The sequence below is a fragment of the Chenopodium quinoa genome, unplaced genomic scaffold (assembly GCF_001683475.1).
Source record: "Chenopodium quinoa cultivar QQ74 unplaced genomic scaffold, ASM168347v1, whole genome shotgun sequence".
In the NCBI taxonomy this organism is placed as follows: domain Eukaryota; kingdom Viridiplantae; phylum Streptophyta; class Magnoliopsida; order Caryophyllales; family Amaranthaceae; genus Chenopodium; species Chenopodium quinoa.
This window is the reverse complement of record NW_018742738.1, coordinates 6,785,358-6,800,040: the sequence shown is the minus strand read 5'-3', so window position 1 is coordinate 6,800,040 and position 14,683 is coordinate 6,785,358. Positions and strand designations below refer to the sequence as shown.

Below are 14,683 nucleotides of genomic sequence, written 5' to 3'. Positions count from 1 at the left end.
CTCACCTAAATCAATGGTATATGGACTAAATAATAATAATAATAATAATAATAATAATAATAATAATAATAATAATAATAATAATAATAATAATAATAATAACAACAACAACAACAATATTAGTAATAATAACATCAATAATAGTATTAATAATATGTAGAAATATATTCTGCTCGGCTCGACTCTACTCTGCTATCCTGAAAACTGCTCTACTGAAATTTAATCTGCTCTGCTTTGCTGACCCTGCTCTGCCCTGCGTAGAAGCTGAAATGAATAGGGCCTTAATCAGCTCTGCACTTCTGACCCCTGCTCTGCTCTGTTTAGAAGCTCAAAAGAACAGGCCTAACCCATACTCCCTCTGTTTTTTTATATGCATCACTTTCCTTTTATGAGTGTTTTTTTTATATGCATCACTTCTATATTTGGTAAAGTTATACTATATTTTATTATTTCCCTCTCTTACTTTAAACCCCACTCAAATTATTTTATCATTTCTCTCTCTTCTATTTTCTCACTTAAATAGTAAAATATCTATACTCTCTCATATACTTTCTTTTTCATGGTCCCTATCATACTTTTATTATAATAATTTATTCATCCACTTATAATATTATATTTATTTATGTGCATACGGAGAAAGTACTATTTTGTGTACCGAACGCCCACTTATGTTTTGCTTGTTTTGCCTTTTACCTCCCAAAGAAAAACTTTATTGAAATTCTGGTTCACGTCTTAACTGTTTACTGCGCCGATCCACCACCGTACAGCCGCGCCACTGCACCACCGCAATGCTGCGCCTCTGACCGCCGCTCTTCTACTGCTCTGTCCGGTTAGGCTTTCGAACTTCTCCTCTACTGCAATAATTTTGATCGAATCTGTCAATTTAATAGCAGTTTTGAATTAATCGATTTGTTCAATTACACCGTAGAAATAATTCAATCGTTTTATTCAGTCGATTGTAGTCGTAATTTAATCGATTGATTCAATCTTTTTGTTTAATAAAATTTTTTATTCAATCGATTTATTCAATCTTTTTATCTAATTTAATCGTTTTATTTAATCGATTTGTTTAATTCAGTCGCTTATAATCTGGGGACATTGATTTGGGAACCAAATGGATTGGGGAAGCGTAACAGCGGAGGATCTGATGGACGCTTTGAGAGAAGTTGATTGGTCGTCTCCACCCCGACCATTTTCTGAATTTTTTTCCAGATTTACCCTTCCTCGCTCTTATGCCAAATGGAACAGCCGCCTCAAATGCAATCTTTACTAGTATGTTTCCTTCTTGTTTCTAATTAATATATGCAATCTTTACTACTAGTATGTTTTCTTCTTGTTGCTAATTTATTTTACTTTGATTTTTGAGCTGGTATTTATGTTATTAGTACTTTCTATATATTTGGTAGTAATGGATTTTCGTAAGGAGTAAAGCCCTTTTGAATTCGCTTAAATTTCAGTCAAATTGTTAGCTCAGTATTTCTATTGTGTTATTCAATGATAACGGAAGAGTCATGATTCATGAAGTAGAAAAGTAGTTTTATTTAGTTAGGGAGATAATTATTATTATTTTATTTTTGCTCCCTCTATCCTGAAATACTTCGTTCCTTGCTAAATACTTCGTTTTGCAGTACTTACTGTTCACCGCTTGAATATACTAGTTTTACCATGAATATCTTTAATTGTGTGTTAATTAAACAAAAATTCTAAAGTCAATATTGTGATTAAACATTAAGATATCATTTGAATTTATTTTCTGTTATATAATAGTGAGAATTTATGGTCAATTTTTTAAAGTTTCATCTAAATGGGAAATTTTGCAACTCTTTTGTAATGGAAGTAGTGTGGCCGCATTGCAAAGTATTGGCTTTACACTTTGCTTGGATTCTAGTAAATGAAAGGAAAAGAAGAGAAGATTAAGGGATGAGGACAATCACTCTTGTTTGGGTAAAAGATTAGAGGAAGGAAGGAAGGTAAAGGGGAAGGGGAAGGGGAAGGGGAGGAGAGGGAGTAATCCATTTTCCCTTCCTCATAAATAAGTATAATTACTCCAAAAATGGAGAGATTTGGAGGAAAAATGGAGCTCACCTTTCCTCTCCCCTTCCTTTCCTTCCTTCTTTGCTATTTAAACAAAGCATTACAGTGTGTTTTGATAAAGAAAGGGGAAGAAAAAGAAGGGAAGGGAGGGGTAGGGGAAGAAAGAATGAATAGTCTTCTTTCCAATCTCTCCCCGTTGTAACAGAGGTCAATTTCTTATAATTTAATCCTTCCATTTATCTCCCTTTCCAATCCTCTTCCATCCTCATCTATATCCAAACGAAAGATACTTCATCCCTCTATTTCACTTCTCTTGCTTTCCTTTCCTTCCTTTTCCTTCAATCTAAGCATAGTTATACAGTGTGTTTGGATAGATAATTGGGAAGGTAAAGAAAGGGAGGGAAAGGGGAGGGGAGAAAGATGAGTTTTCCTACTAGATTTCGCCATTGTCGGAGAGATCAATTTCTTACAATTTAATACCTTTATTTCTCTCCCCTCTAATCCTCTTTCTTCCTCATTTGTATCCAAATAAAAGATGCTCCATTCCTCCATTTTCCTTCCCTTCTTTTCCTTTCCATTCCTTTAATTTATTCATAGTTTTACAATTTGTTTGGATAGATAATTAGGAAGTAAAAGAAGGGGATGGAGAGGGAGAGGAAGGGGTGGGAAGGGAAGGGGAGGCGATGGAAGAAAGATAAACTTTTTTTTTTAAATCTCTCAATTTCTTATAATTTAATTCTTCTACTTTTCTCCTCTCCAATTTCCTTCCTTGCTTCCTCATTTGTTATACTCCGTCTTTCCATTTCTCTTCTCTTTCTTTCCCTCTATAAATCCATTTTCTTCGATCCAAACAAAGTGTTAGTGTTTTTAAAATATTTGTAATAAGCAAGTAATATCGTGCGTATCAAATGATACAATTAAGGTAATTAAAAATTTGATTGTATGAAATTGAGGGCGTACTTGTTGTGAGAGGGTGGACAATCATACAATTTTTGCTTGGAGAAGTCATATAGAATATGAATAAAATCAGACACAAGAATTCCACATAAAATCCTTTCCAAAAATAAGAGGGAAAGAAATTTTATTATTGAAATTATTTTTGTAGTATAGCGATAGCCCCATAACAACTATAAATGGTACAATACGTGTTCTAGAAAATATCTCTAAACAACTATACTATCTCTAAATATACTTCTCAAACACAAATAATTATTTGGTCATCAACTTAGACAGTCCCTCAACTTGATAACAACTTCTTGTGTATGCACACTCCCTCATTTTTTTTGCTACTCTTTCACTGTCTCTACCCATGATTGTCAATAAATTTTGATAAGTTGTAATACTTTGTTGCACATTTTTTCTCCACGTTTTAAGGGGTGGGTGAAGCTGGTGCGTAGTTGATATGGCATGGATGAATTAATATGGGCATGTAATTTATACCTTTATATAGAATATATGGTGGCCAAAGGCTATGTTACAATCTTCATTTCACCTGGTAAGACCCTTAGACACTTAATTTTACTTGGATATGTACTCGTGTTGGATATTGGTACCCGAGTCCAAGCCACAAGTGTTAAGGGTTAAGTATGTGCTAAAAAGTTTGTGATAAACAATAATCAATAACAACGAAGAATGAAAAACAAACAAGCAATGAAACAAGATTTTACTGTGGGAATCTGACTAAAACCCACCAAACCACTATGGAGTATAACTTGATGATGATGAGCTCTCAATACACCTTGAATGCTCACACCTCTCCGTCCAAAGCCTGTGAGTAATTGCATAAGGCTTTTCTTTCTTTTTTTCAACTTCTCATCATACTCTAATAATGAAATAACATGAGTATATATAGTTCTAGACATAAGAAATGATCCTACGAACAAAAAATAAGTCATGTTACTTATTCACTTAGCCGCAAGAAATGCAGAGCTCGACCCAGCTTAATGTCCACGCACATGCTGCATGCGCTGACTCTTATGTTGTATTCGTGTAGCTCTCATCTCCTTCGAGCCAATCCACTGATGCATCATTTTTTGCAACTTGTTGCCCATGTGCACTTCTTTTGCGCGCGCAACTCCTCTTCCATGCTCGTGCTTCAACGCCTTTTCTGTATCTAGAAAATGATAAAGGAAAGGAATTCAGTGTAAATACTAATGGAGGTTTTTAGTTACCAGAAGAATTTAAACATTACATGTAAGTGTAGTATTTATTAGCAGCAAGAAGTATTAAACAATCACCTATTACTTAACTGTTCCTTAAAGAACCTTATGGCATATCGTTGGCCTTTTCACTAGTTTTGCTTTTTAGCACCTTTTTGTATTTATATATTTTATATTCTTCTTTTTTGCTTGTACACCTTAGTCACATAAGTGTGGTCGGCTACATGATTTAGCATGAGGACTTCCTAGAAGGTTGCCTATCCTAATCCACTATAATCATTGTGGCTCATGTAAAGCGATGTGACAAAGTTTACATTGGCTGCCTTATCGTAACCCTCCTCTTTTATCTAGGCTTGAGACTGGCCACGGGAAACCCACTGGCAGAGTTTATTTGTTAATTTATATTATAATAATATAATATAATTGCTATGTCTCTGTACATTTGTCCATATCTCGGAGATGGTCCCTATGCCTTGATTTTTAGGACTTGCTTTATTCAGGTAGGTGAATTGAATTGTTTGGACCTTAAAATTGTTAGTAATTAACTCTAAATTCAAACATGTTGGCCCTTGTTTCAAATTTAAAAACAAATACTTGGGTAAGATAATAGATGTTGTTGATGTTGGTTATTGTTTTAATTTGTGTTAAACAGCTATCGGACAAACTACTTTATCATGGTTATCTGCATTCTTGGTGAGTATTTACATTGAGTTTTCTATCTAAGAAAGACTTATTTGCTGAAACTGTTCACGCTTTGCTATTCTTTCATTTCATTTACACATTTAACCGAATTTGCAGGCCTGGGTTTTCTCAGGAGGCCGCTTGCAATTTTTGCTGCTGCCTTAACCGCACTTACCATTGCTTTCCTGAATGACAGGTATACTCATGTAGTCATTGCTCTTCGTATGAAATAGTTTGTGTCATTATTTGCTAGAACCACCGTATCCCTTTAGCTGTTAAGTGTTAAATGCCATAAATGTTGTACAAGTATTATCTAGTCAATTATGAGGTGATATCTTTTATTACGTTGTTATCAAAGTAAATTTTCATTAATCCTTATCATGTAACAAGTCACATTTCACCTACTCTTTTCATTTTTTCATATTTGAGAACTAGTCTTTCCCAGCAGTTTTTTAGTTTTTTTTTTCCTTTATTTTTTATGTATTTTTTGTCAACGTATATTGGAAAGAATTACTATTTGAAGTTTGGCCTTGAAAAGATGGTTGCCCCTTTGAAATTGCGAATGTTGTATTTATTTTTATTCACTTTATTGTATTGAACATTTTTTAATTGCAGTCTAACAAATTTTTACATTTTTTCTGGCATCATCATTTGAGGATAGCAAGGTAACAGAGCTCTGTCCCCTAGGGTCATTATTAATTTATTTATTTTCTTAATTGGGCAAAAGTGATTTTCCTCTTAAGCTGTGTTCTTGTTCTCACTTGGCTATTAGTCAGTATTAGGATGCAGATTGATGTTTTTTCATTTGTATTACCTAATCCCTTTTTTTTACCTTCCCAAAATAACTCACATAACATGTTAGTTCACATGTTAGTCTCTTCTTTTCTCTGGTATTGACATTTGTGTAATATGTATTTTGTTGGCAATACTATTTTTTGTAGCTTTGCTGGTACATTTAGTGAGAAGGTAACAAGGACTGTGAGGCGGTTTTCTCCACACATGGCTGCAAAAATGAGGCCTCCACTTACGTATGTCACTTCTTCTTGTATTTATTCCAGCCAAATCTGTGTCCCTGTGTCTCTTACAAACAGTTTGAATGTACCAGGCCTGTCATCCGAGGACGTCCTTCAGCCAAAAGGGCAATATATATTTGTGGACGGCCTCGTTGGGTGTTTGTGTTGATTTTTTCTTCGGGTAAGTCCATGCTTTAATTTCCGTTCCTGCTCCAAGTTAATTAATATAGAGTTGCTAATATGTCCAATCATCTTGTTTTAGTGAGTTTTTTCCTTTGGTTTGCTTCTTGTGGTCTTCTCACTGTTCTATGGGCATTTGCAATCGGACTTCTTGGTAAATGATTCTCTCTAACTGTGTTTTTTTATTTTTTTATTTTTTTATTTTTTTTTTTTTATCTTGGATTTCTATTTAACAATTTCATTGCCTTGAAAAAATGACTCCAACTTTTTCCATCAGCCACTCTCCTTCATGCAAGCTTTAGGACTCCAAACTTGAAAGCACGCTTAAATACATTCCGAGAAGAATTTCGCGCAGTTTGGCGAAACTATAGTGAGCTGTAGTTTTTTAAGCTGAACATAATGTAAGTATATTCATGTTTCTTGACTCTGCTGGCTTTTTCAAAAGTACTACCGTCAGTTGTTTAAGCAGTTTAAGTTCCTGTATGTGATAAATCTATTTTGTTCTATAGTGTTTATCGTAGTTGACTTTTCATATATTCTAGAACATTAGATAAGTCAATTGATAGTGGAGCAATGGAACTGTGCATTAAAATTGTTTGGATATAACTGATACTTTTAAGTATTGTGTAACATACCAAAATAGAGAGGACAATAATTGTGACTTAAAATGGAGCAGTTTTATCTTTCTAACACTTTTTGGTTTGCAATTGTGGAGGAAAAAAGGTAGGAGGGAAACAGAGGCACTAGAAAGGGTGGTGAGCAGAGAGAAAATTTGAGCGCCCATTTTCCCTTCAAATCTTTCCACTAATGGAGTGATTTAGTTTCTTAATTAAAAGAGGAAGAAGGATCCCTTACTGCTTTAGTTTCTTAAAAGAGGAAGATGGATCCCTTATCGCACATTTTAACCAAATAAGGGAAAATGTATCCCTTAATTCCCTTCACTTCCTTTTCCTCCAAACTTTCCTATCCAAAATTAGTATAAATGAAGGATGGTGACAATGAAAAGGCTAGCAACTGTAATGATCAGTTATGTTTCTTTTTCTTTAACTGATGGTTATCAATAGGAGTTTGGGAGTGGACTCTAGTTCCTTGGTCCTTCACTATGTAGTACTTTACCAGGTTGGGTTACTCCTTACTTGGGGAGAAAAGTTTGCAAAACTGATGACTTAATGAAAAAGGAATGGTAAAAAAATGTACTTACTTATATAAAGTTTCGTCATCTCATCTCTATTACTTTATATATGTTTTTCCTCCACTCCAATTCCACCAATTTTTCCTTAATCCCCAACAGAATCACATAGTATAATACTCATAATACTTGGTCACTCTTCTTTAAGTTTTATTAGGTTTTCCTTACCCCTTAATCCCAATAATTAGACAAGTTTCTTACTAAGCTTGTCACTCGATCTCCGGGCTTACATGGCAGAACCACCTTCCTCACCTCATCAATAGGCATTACCTCTAATTTCTTCCTACTAGTAAATTATTTCATTTTTCAATGGATTCTTTCATGTATGGCCTTACATCCAATGTAGCTTATATCTCTATTGTATTAAAAAACGAATATGACAATGTTGGACACCCAACTTTTCACACCATACAATAGTGTTGTGAGGTAGAAATGTAGAATGTTCCCATCAATCTATGGGGCGTGCTTAAATCACATAAAAGCATAGAAGCCTTATAACACCCTTCCACTTCCATCAATTTACTTTATATTCAATGAGATATTTCCATCCTATTTCCTAAACTTTTGAATAATAGATCATAGATAGAGTAAGAAATTAGGACCTTGTAAAACCCTCCCATCTCACGTTTCTGTCCTTGCTTGTAGCTTACCAAATAATTCTTATTTTTGCCTAACCTAAATCTTTGAAATTTTCAAGTCTTTCTCCACAATACCTTACCCTTCTCGCTTTCTTTTATCTCATTTGTATTTTCCCTAATTGAACTTGTCAATTTGTGCATTATTATGGCAAAAAGAAAAGGGCTAAATGTAGAACCTTGTTTTACTCCTATGGTAATAGAGAATTCTTTTGGTTTCCCAAAGGTAGTTTAGTTCACACAATCGTGCTAGCTCTCACATCCTTTCTTTTTAGTCAAATCAATATATTTATGTGAAATATCTTTTCCTATGAAAAACCATCTAAGTACTTTCATGTACCTTCTTGAGATCAATAAAAACCATGTATATACCATCTTTCTTTTCTCAATAGTTCTCTATTTGTTGTCTCCTATGATCAATGTATAAAAATAGGCTCTAGGGGATTAGAGTAGAATGCCTTTTTAGCTCTAATCGAGGGGCATTGAAAGAGGCGCACTTAACTACTTAAGGTGCATGAGGCACAAGTGAGGTGCACATAAGCAAATTCCTCTAATTGTTTTATATTGTGTGCCTCACTTCAAAGATTTTGAAGTGCATTGAGCCCTAGGCGCAGCAGGACCTTTATTGCCTTGAGCTTTTTTTACATATTCCTAAGATGAACTGCCTTCATAGTTGATCTTTCTAGAATAAAGCCAAATTGGTTCTCCTTAAATTTTAAGCTTCTCAACATTTGTTAAATCACTTGCTCTAAAAGATTCATAACATGACTCGTTAGTTTGATCCCTCAGACGTTGCTATTGTTCTTATCCAAAAGTTTTTTCAGTATGACTCATTAAGATGCTATTCCCCCTCCTATGAAATCTTATTACTTTTTCAAAAGTGTCGTCCATTCAATTCCTCTTATTCTCAAACATCTTCAAACCTTAAGAATGGTGTCATCCCTTGCTTTTCTTTTGAATTCTTCAATCTTATCTTCTTCTTCTTTTTTTTTTTTTTTTTTTTTTTTTTTTTTTTTTTTTTTTTTTTACTTGTTGACTGCTCCCTTTTAATTCTTTACACTTGGACAACAACTTTCAAGATACCTCCACTACATTTATCAACATACTTCCAAGCAATGAGAATATCCATTTTATTCTTAAACTTATCCTTTTGGAGAGTACCAAAGCTTGTATTTAACCAACTTGGTCCTGGAGACACAGAATGTTTGATTCTTTTCCTCTCCATAATTTCTACTTACTCTATTTAACTTACCATTAAAGAACTGAAATTCCATATCCCAAAATGTGTCCTAGTACCCTTACTATAAACAAGGGACTAGCTTCCTTACCTGCATTTGTCTATCATGTGAGAACCCTTACATAGATGACAACAGCCCTTACTGTCTTTAAGGGCCACAATTTGGCTACCCTTACACATTTTCCACTACCCTTGGGTGGGCAGAGCAGCACATTGACGAGAAGTGGACGTTCCAATGGTATCCAATTATTAATTAATGTTTTACGGTAGCTAATACACTGCAAGTCTACTTTATTTGGGCATGAGATTAAAGTGACACTCAGCTGCTGGATTTTCAGCTACAATGATGGAAAATTGTTGGCTTGAGTGCTGGATATGAGTGGTTCAACTATTGGCTTTGGAATATATATATATATATATATATATATATATATATATATATATATATATATATATATATATATATATATATATATATATATATATCCTAGTGTTGTTTGTGCAGATACATATAGTGGAGAATGGAGATATTTTATAATCTGAAATTTGTTGAACAGATAATCTTATTTGGTTCTTCAAATGTTTTTAAATATTGTTGCCTGAGTAAATAAAGATACTTGAATATGTAAGATTGTCACATTTTTTGTTTTTTTTTTTTTTTTTTTTTGGGGGGGGGGGGGGACAGATTCTAAAATGCTATTTAAATCTTAAGCACTCTTCCAAATGGTTTTGAATTGACTCATTGGTTGTTTTGACATAGAATAATAAGGCATGTGGTATTCATGCATTTCATGATTGATGCTTCAAATCTATGATATTTGAATTAACCCCTATATTTAACACACTATGATAAAATAATGCTTTATGACCTTAGATTTCTGAGGACTGATGTATAGTTTTCAATATAGTATGATTTGATTGAATTTTTTTGGAACATTTTTTTATTGTGTTATTCTTTTCTTCTTAAGGTTCACAGCATTGATTGAGAGGCTGACCTTTGTCTTAAAGCTTGACATCCAGCGGTGGCGGCAACAAATACCTCAGTTTGCTGGAAACTAAAGGTCGTAACATATCTTTAAAAGCCTTCGGCAGATAACTTGTGGAATTGTAAATTTTCACATCTGTCATTTTTTTGTTAAAGCACAAGCAATGTTGTATAAGCATGCACAGTTTAGTGGTTTATACTTAACTAGCACTTCGTATGTTTTATGTCTGCGTAACTTAAATTGGTTTTTTACATTACTAGTTTTTTTTACGCGCGCACCGTGTTGTAAATTTAAATTAGGATGTCATTAGTGAAGGATCAAATAAACATATTTGGATTCGATATTAATATTTTCTGGTTTAATTTGTAGTATTATGAAATTTAAACTATTTGAATGAGTATGTAAAATATAGTCATTTTTTATTGAAATATGTTTCAAATTGTTTGTATTGCATGCATCGTTTTCATTATGTATTATTATGTATATAATTAGGTCAACATTTTAGATAACTATATTATTGACTTAGTTGTATTATGGAGGTTCATATTATTGTTACAAATTTAAAGTGCGCACCATTTTGTTAATCAAAATTAGGATTCTAATAGTGAATCACTTAATAAATATATTTGGGTTAGCCATTATTATTTTGTGCTTGAATTCGTGAGATACATATGTAAGATAAGTCATTTTATATTAAAATATGTTTCAAATTGCTTTCCTTGTATGCATAGCTTTTAATTACATAATATTATTTGTTCAAATAAGTCAACAATTTAGATAACTATTTTTGCATAGTTTTTAATATGTATTAGGAAAAATTGACACAAATAATCCCAACTTTTATCCGTTCGCTTAAAATAATCTCAACTTTAGATTATTTTTAAATAATTCGAACTTTAGGGGTCAAGTTACCGGTTACCTGTTCAAGAGGTATTTTTTTATATATAGTTTTTAGGTGACAAGTGTCACCACGTAAGGTTCAAAATAATAAGAAACTTGAATAAAAAAACAAAAATAAAAACCCAGCCCACGACAACTTCACCACCACCCGCGTCCGGCAGCACTCCTCCCACCGGCACAACCTAGGTTCCAGGCCGTTGCCCCAGCTCCGCCAGACCTCTTCTCCTCTCCCGCACCGCCCTCCCCTGCCCCATTCCCCCAGAACCACCAAATCCCCAATTAATATTGCCGAATTGGGGTTGCTTGATCGTTTGCAAATTTGTGAAGGGGTGGTCGGAAGTGATTAATTGTGTAGCGAGCAGGGGTTGTAGGTTTTTGGGCAGAGCTGGTTGTAAATGGTGGGAACGGTGTGAGAAGACTGGTTTGGATATTAGTGGTCGGTTAAGGGCTGATAGTTGCGGCGAGATGGAGCTGGTTGCTGCGGTGGTCAGGCTTTTAAGGTGGTTGGCCGCAATAATGGTTGTAGGGCTGCTGTAATTGAGGGGTGCAGTTTGGCGAGGTAATTTGGGCGGTAGTATGATGAAGGGTTTGTTCGGTGAAGGCTGCGATTTGGTGGGTTGCTAGGTGCGGTGTGGCTGTGTGGGCTGTGAAGTTGGGTGGAGCTGCTGATGCGATGTTGGAGATCATGGGGGTTGCTTGGTTGCTGGTAGTAGCAGCAAGGTGTTGGCATTGGTGGAATTACGTTGGAGAGGAGAGGTGTGCAGAAGCTTGTGGCTTGGGGTGTGTCGGTGGGAGGAGGGTAGTCGGACTCTGGTGGTGGGGAGGGTGGTTCGTGGGTTGGAAAGCTAGTTTGGTGTTATTTTAGTAATAATTTTTTTTCCACCCAATGAACCCTAAAGTTCGGATTATTTAAAAATAAGGAAAAATTGATTCTAATAATTCCACCTTTAACCGGTTCGCCGTTAATAATCCCACCTTTAAATTATTATTTAATAATCCCACCTTTATAGTGGATCTTCTTCTATTGGTCCCTCATGACCGGTAACCTGAACAACGGGTAAACTTTTTTTAAAAAAAAATTTGAGTGACACATGTCACTAAATTATTGGTAAAAAAATGGTGTAAAAAAAAAACCTAAATTTTTTTTAAAAACCAAGCCAGCCCCAACGAACACCTTAAGGTCCCTAACCCCGACCTCCGGCAGCCCCTCCTCCACCGCTGAACCCCCATCCCCACCACCTGAACCTCGTTCCCACCTTTCCCCGACAAAAACTGGCTCTATTCCAACCCTCACCCATGAAAACCGTCGAAGCCCTTAATTTCAAGGAATTAAAAAAAAACAATGAATTTATTTCAAGAGATGGCTTGAGGTTGAATTTGGGTAAGAGTTTCAGGGATTTCCGGTGGTATACGGCGGTTTAGGGGATTGTCGGCGAGTAGAGGGGGTTTCGGCGGTTGGGTGGGACTTTAGGGTGGTGGCTGTGGTGGTTTTGGGGGATGGGATTCGGGTTAGGAGATGATTTGGGGGGTTGATTTTGGTCGGTGGTGGCTGTGGTGGTTTCTGTAATGGGGGGTTCCGACCGGCCATTTCACGGGTTTGGGTGGCGGCCGGCCGGTTTTTGTGGGGCTGAGGTAAGGTTAGGTGGGTGGAGTCGAGGAGGTGGCTGGTGGGTTTTTTTTTCTTTTTATTTCAGTTTTGTTTTTTTATTTTTTATTTTTTCTGTTTTGTTTTTTATTTTTTCAGTTTTTTTTTTTTAGGTTTTATTTTTCAACCAATTAAAACACGACACATGGCATATTAACCTGTAAAAACCGGTTATCAACAGGTTAGGGACCAACAGGAGAAGATCCCCTATAAAGGTGGCATTATTAAATAATAATCTAAAGGTGGGATTATTAACAGCGAACCGACCAAAGGTGGGATTATTAGAATCAATTTTTCCTAAAAATAATCTAAAGTTGGGATTATTTTGAGCGAACGGCCAAAAGTTGGAATTATTTTTGTCAATTTTTCCTATCACTACTACAAAAAAGGCTAAAGAGACCCGTCCAAAAGGGCCAAAGAGACTGCTTTAGAGGCGATCTCTACCTAAGTGGTCTCTTTGACTAAGAGACTGCTTTAATAAAAGCGGTCTCTAGAATGAAAAAACTAAGACCGCCTATTGCTGATAGGCGGTCTCTAGAAAGAGAAAACTAAAACTAGTTATTGATGTTAGGCTGAGACCGCTTTTCTTACTTCATAGACTTTTGTTTTTAAAAAGAGAGACCACTTTTCTCACTTCACAAGTCTCTCGGTGTCATTCACAAATAAAAAAAAAATAGCTTATTTATTTGATTTCAAAACGTAATTTAAAAATTTTAAATTACAATTCATCAAAATAACCAATTGATTTTTATACATGTATTGTAAAATTGCCATCCTAAATATATTGTACATGGTACAAAGTACAAATTATGCGAAACCCAGATAATTAAATAAAAAAAAAACATTAATCTTCTTCATCGCGAACTTTAACAACCGATTCGTGTAGATCTTCGTCTTTAGCTTCAAATATGAACTGAACGATATGATTATAATAAGCTGCAATTAACATATAAAAGTTAGCTTAACCGAAATAAAATTGTAGATAACAATTACCTCCACCTAAAAAAAACATCCAAATCTAGAATTTCAAAAGCAAATTAAAAAATCCACAATATAGATGACGGAGTACCCTAAAAAAACTACTCTACCCCCATTGAATTGATAAAAATCATTTATAACTTGCGAAAAATAAAAGAAATTAAACAAATTCGCTGAAATGAGTCATCTTTAATTGATAAGATAAATAAAATAAATTTTGAAATGAGATCTGGCTTTCACTTTCAATATACTCTTCCGTTTGGTAGTTTGCTAAAAATGTGAAAATTGAGTTTGCTCAAAAAATAAAATTTCAAAATTCAAAACCAATTCACCAAATAAATTACAGAAGGAAAAATTACCCACAAATCGAAAATCGAAAATCAATTCATTCAGAAAATAATTATACAAAAGATATAAAAGATGAAGATGGGGGAGAGAGACAAACCTTTGAACCCAAAGAGAGAGTACTGAATGTTCAGAGCAAGGGAATGACAAGCTGATTGCAAACGGTGCTGCCGTGCGACAAGCGGTGATGTATGCGGCGAAGTTGTTGGTGGTAAAGGTTGAGATGAGGAGAGAAAATGGATGAAGGAGTGTGAGTGAGAGTAATGGAAGTGCAAAGATGAGAGGTGGTTGCGGAAGAAGTGGAATAGACATAGTGGATATAAGAAGCAAGCTAGGGTTTTTAAGGAGTGGGTTGGGCCGTTGGGGTAAAGGAGATTAAAGATAATGTGACAGAAAAGAAAATAAAAGTGCGTGAAAGCTGGAAAAAAAAGCAAGAGACTGCCTAACTTAAATAGGCGGTCTAAGGTGTAGGTCCAGAGACCGTTTTTTTAGAAAACTGGTCTCTCCAATTTTATATTAAAAATGAAAAAATCAAGAGAGACCGGTTATCTTTGAAAAATGGTCTTTCTTAATTTCCACCTCCCTAAGATTGTATCAAAGAGACCCGTTATTTTTAATATTGGGTCTCTTGAAACAAAGAGACCCGTTATTTAATAAAGCGGTCTCTTATCTTAGGTCTCTTTGGCTATTTTTGTAGTAGT

The 14,683-nt window shown here is 34.9% G+C and overlaps 1 protein-coding gene and 1 long non-coding RNA gene across 2 annotated transcripts; one reads left to right on the top strand and one right to left on the bottom strand.

Moving 5' to 3' along the window:
- Positions 1 to 640: 640 nt before the first annotated feature.
- Positions 641 to 10,475, top strand: LOC110724172 (PRA1 family protein A1-like). The gene is made up of 9 exons (XM_021903573.1): positions 641 to 829; positions 1,079 to 1,272; positions 4,846 to 4,886; positions 4,992 to 5,070; positions 5,816 to 5,902; positions 5,980 to 6,068; positions 6,150 to 6,221; positions 6,345 to 6,468; positions 10,097 to 10,475. The coding sequence occupies exons 2-8, from the start codon at positions 1,115 to 1,117 to the stop codon at positions 6,446 to 6,448; spliced, it is 630 nt and encodes a 209-aa protein (XP_021759265.1). The 5' UTR covers positions 641 to 829; positions 1,079 to 1,114; the 3' UTR covers positions 6,449 to 6,468; positions 10,097 to 10,475.
- Positions 10,476 to 13,324: 2,849 nt separating this feature from the next.
- LOC110724171 lies at positions 13,325 to 14,448 on the bottom strand. The gene is made up of 2 exons (XR_002511880.1): positions 14,083 to 14,448; positions 13,325 to 13,595 (listed from the first exon to the last, which is right to left on the bottom strand). It is a non-coding gene; the product is annotated as an uncharacterized LOC110724171 (long non-coding RNA).
- Positions 14,449 to 14,683: the final 235 nt, after the last annotated feature.

What these genes read in the sequence shown, in the direction of transcription:
- LOC110724172 (XM_021903573.1), top strand. Translation starts at nt 1,115, where the DNA reads ATGGATTGGGGAAGCGTAACAGCGGAGGATCTGATGGACGCTTTGAGA. An exon ending in AAAATGAGGCCTCCACTTAC is followed by an intron (nt 5,903 to 5,979) that starts GTATGTCACTTC and finishes TGAATGTACCAG; the next exon opens with GCCTGTCATCCGAGGACGTC. An exon ending in ATTTGCAATCGGACTTCTTG is followed by an intron (nt 6,222 to 6,344) that starts GTAAATGATTCT and finishes TTTTTCCATCAG; the next exon opens with CCACTCTCCTTCATGCAAGC.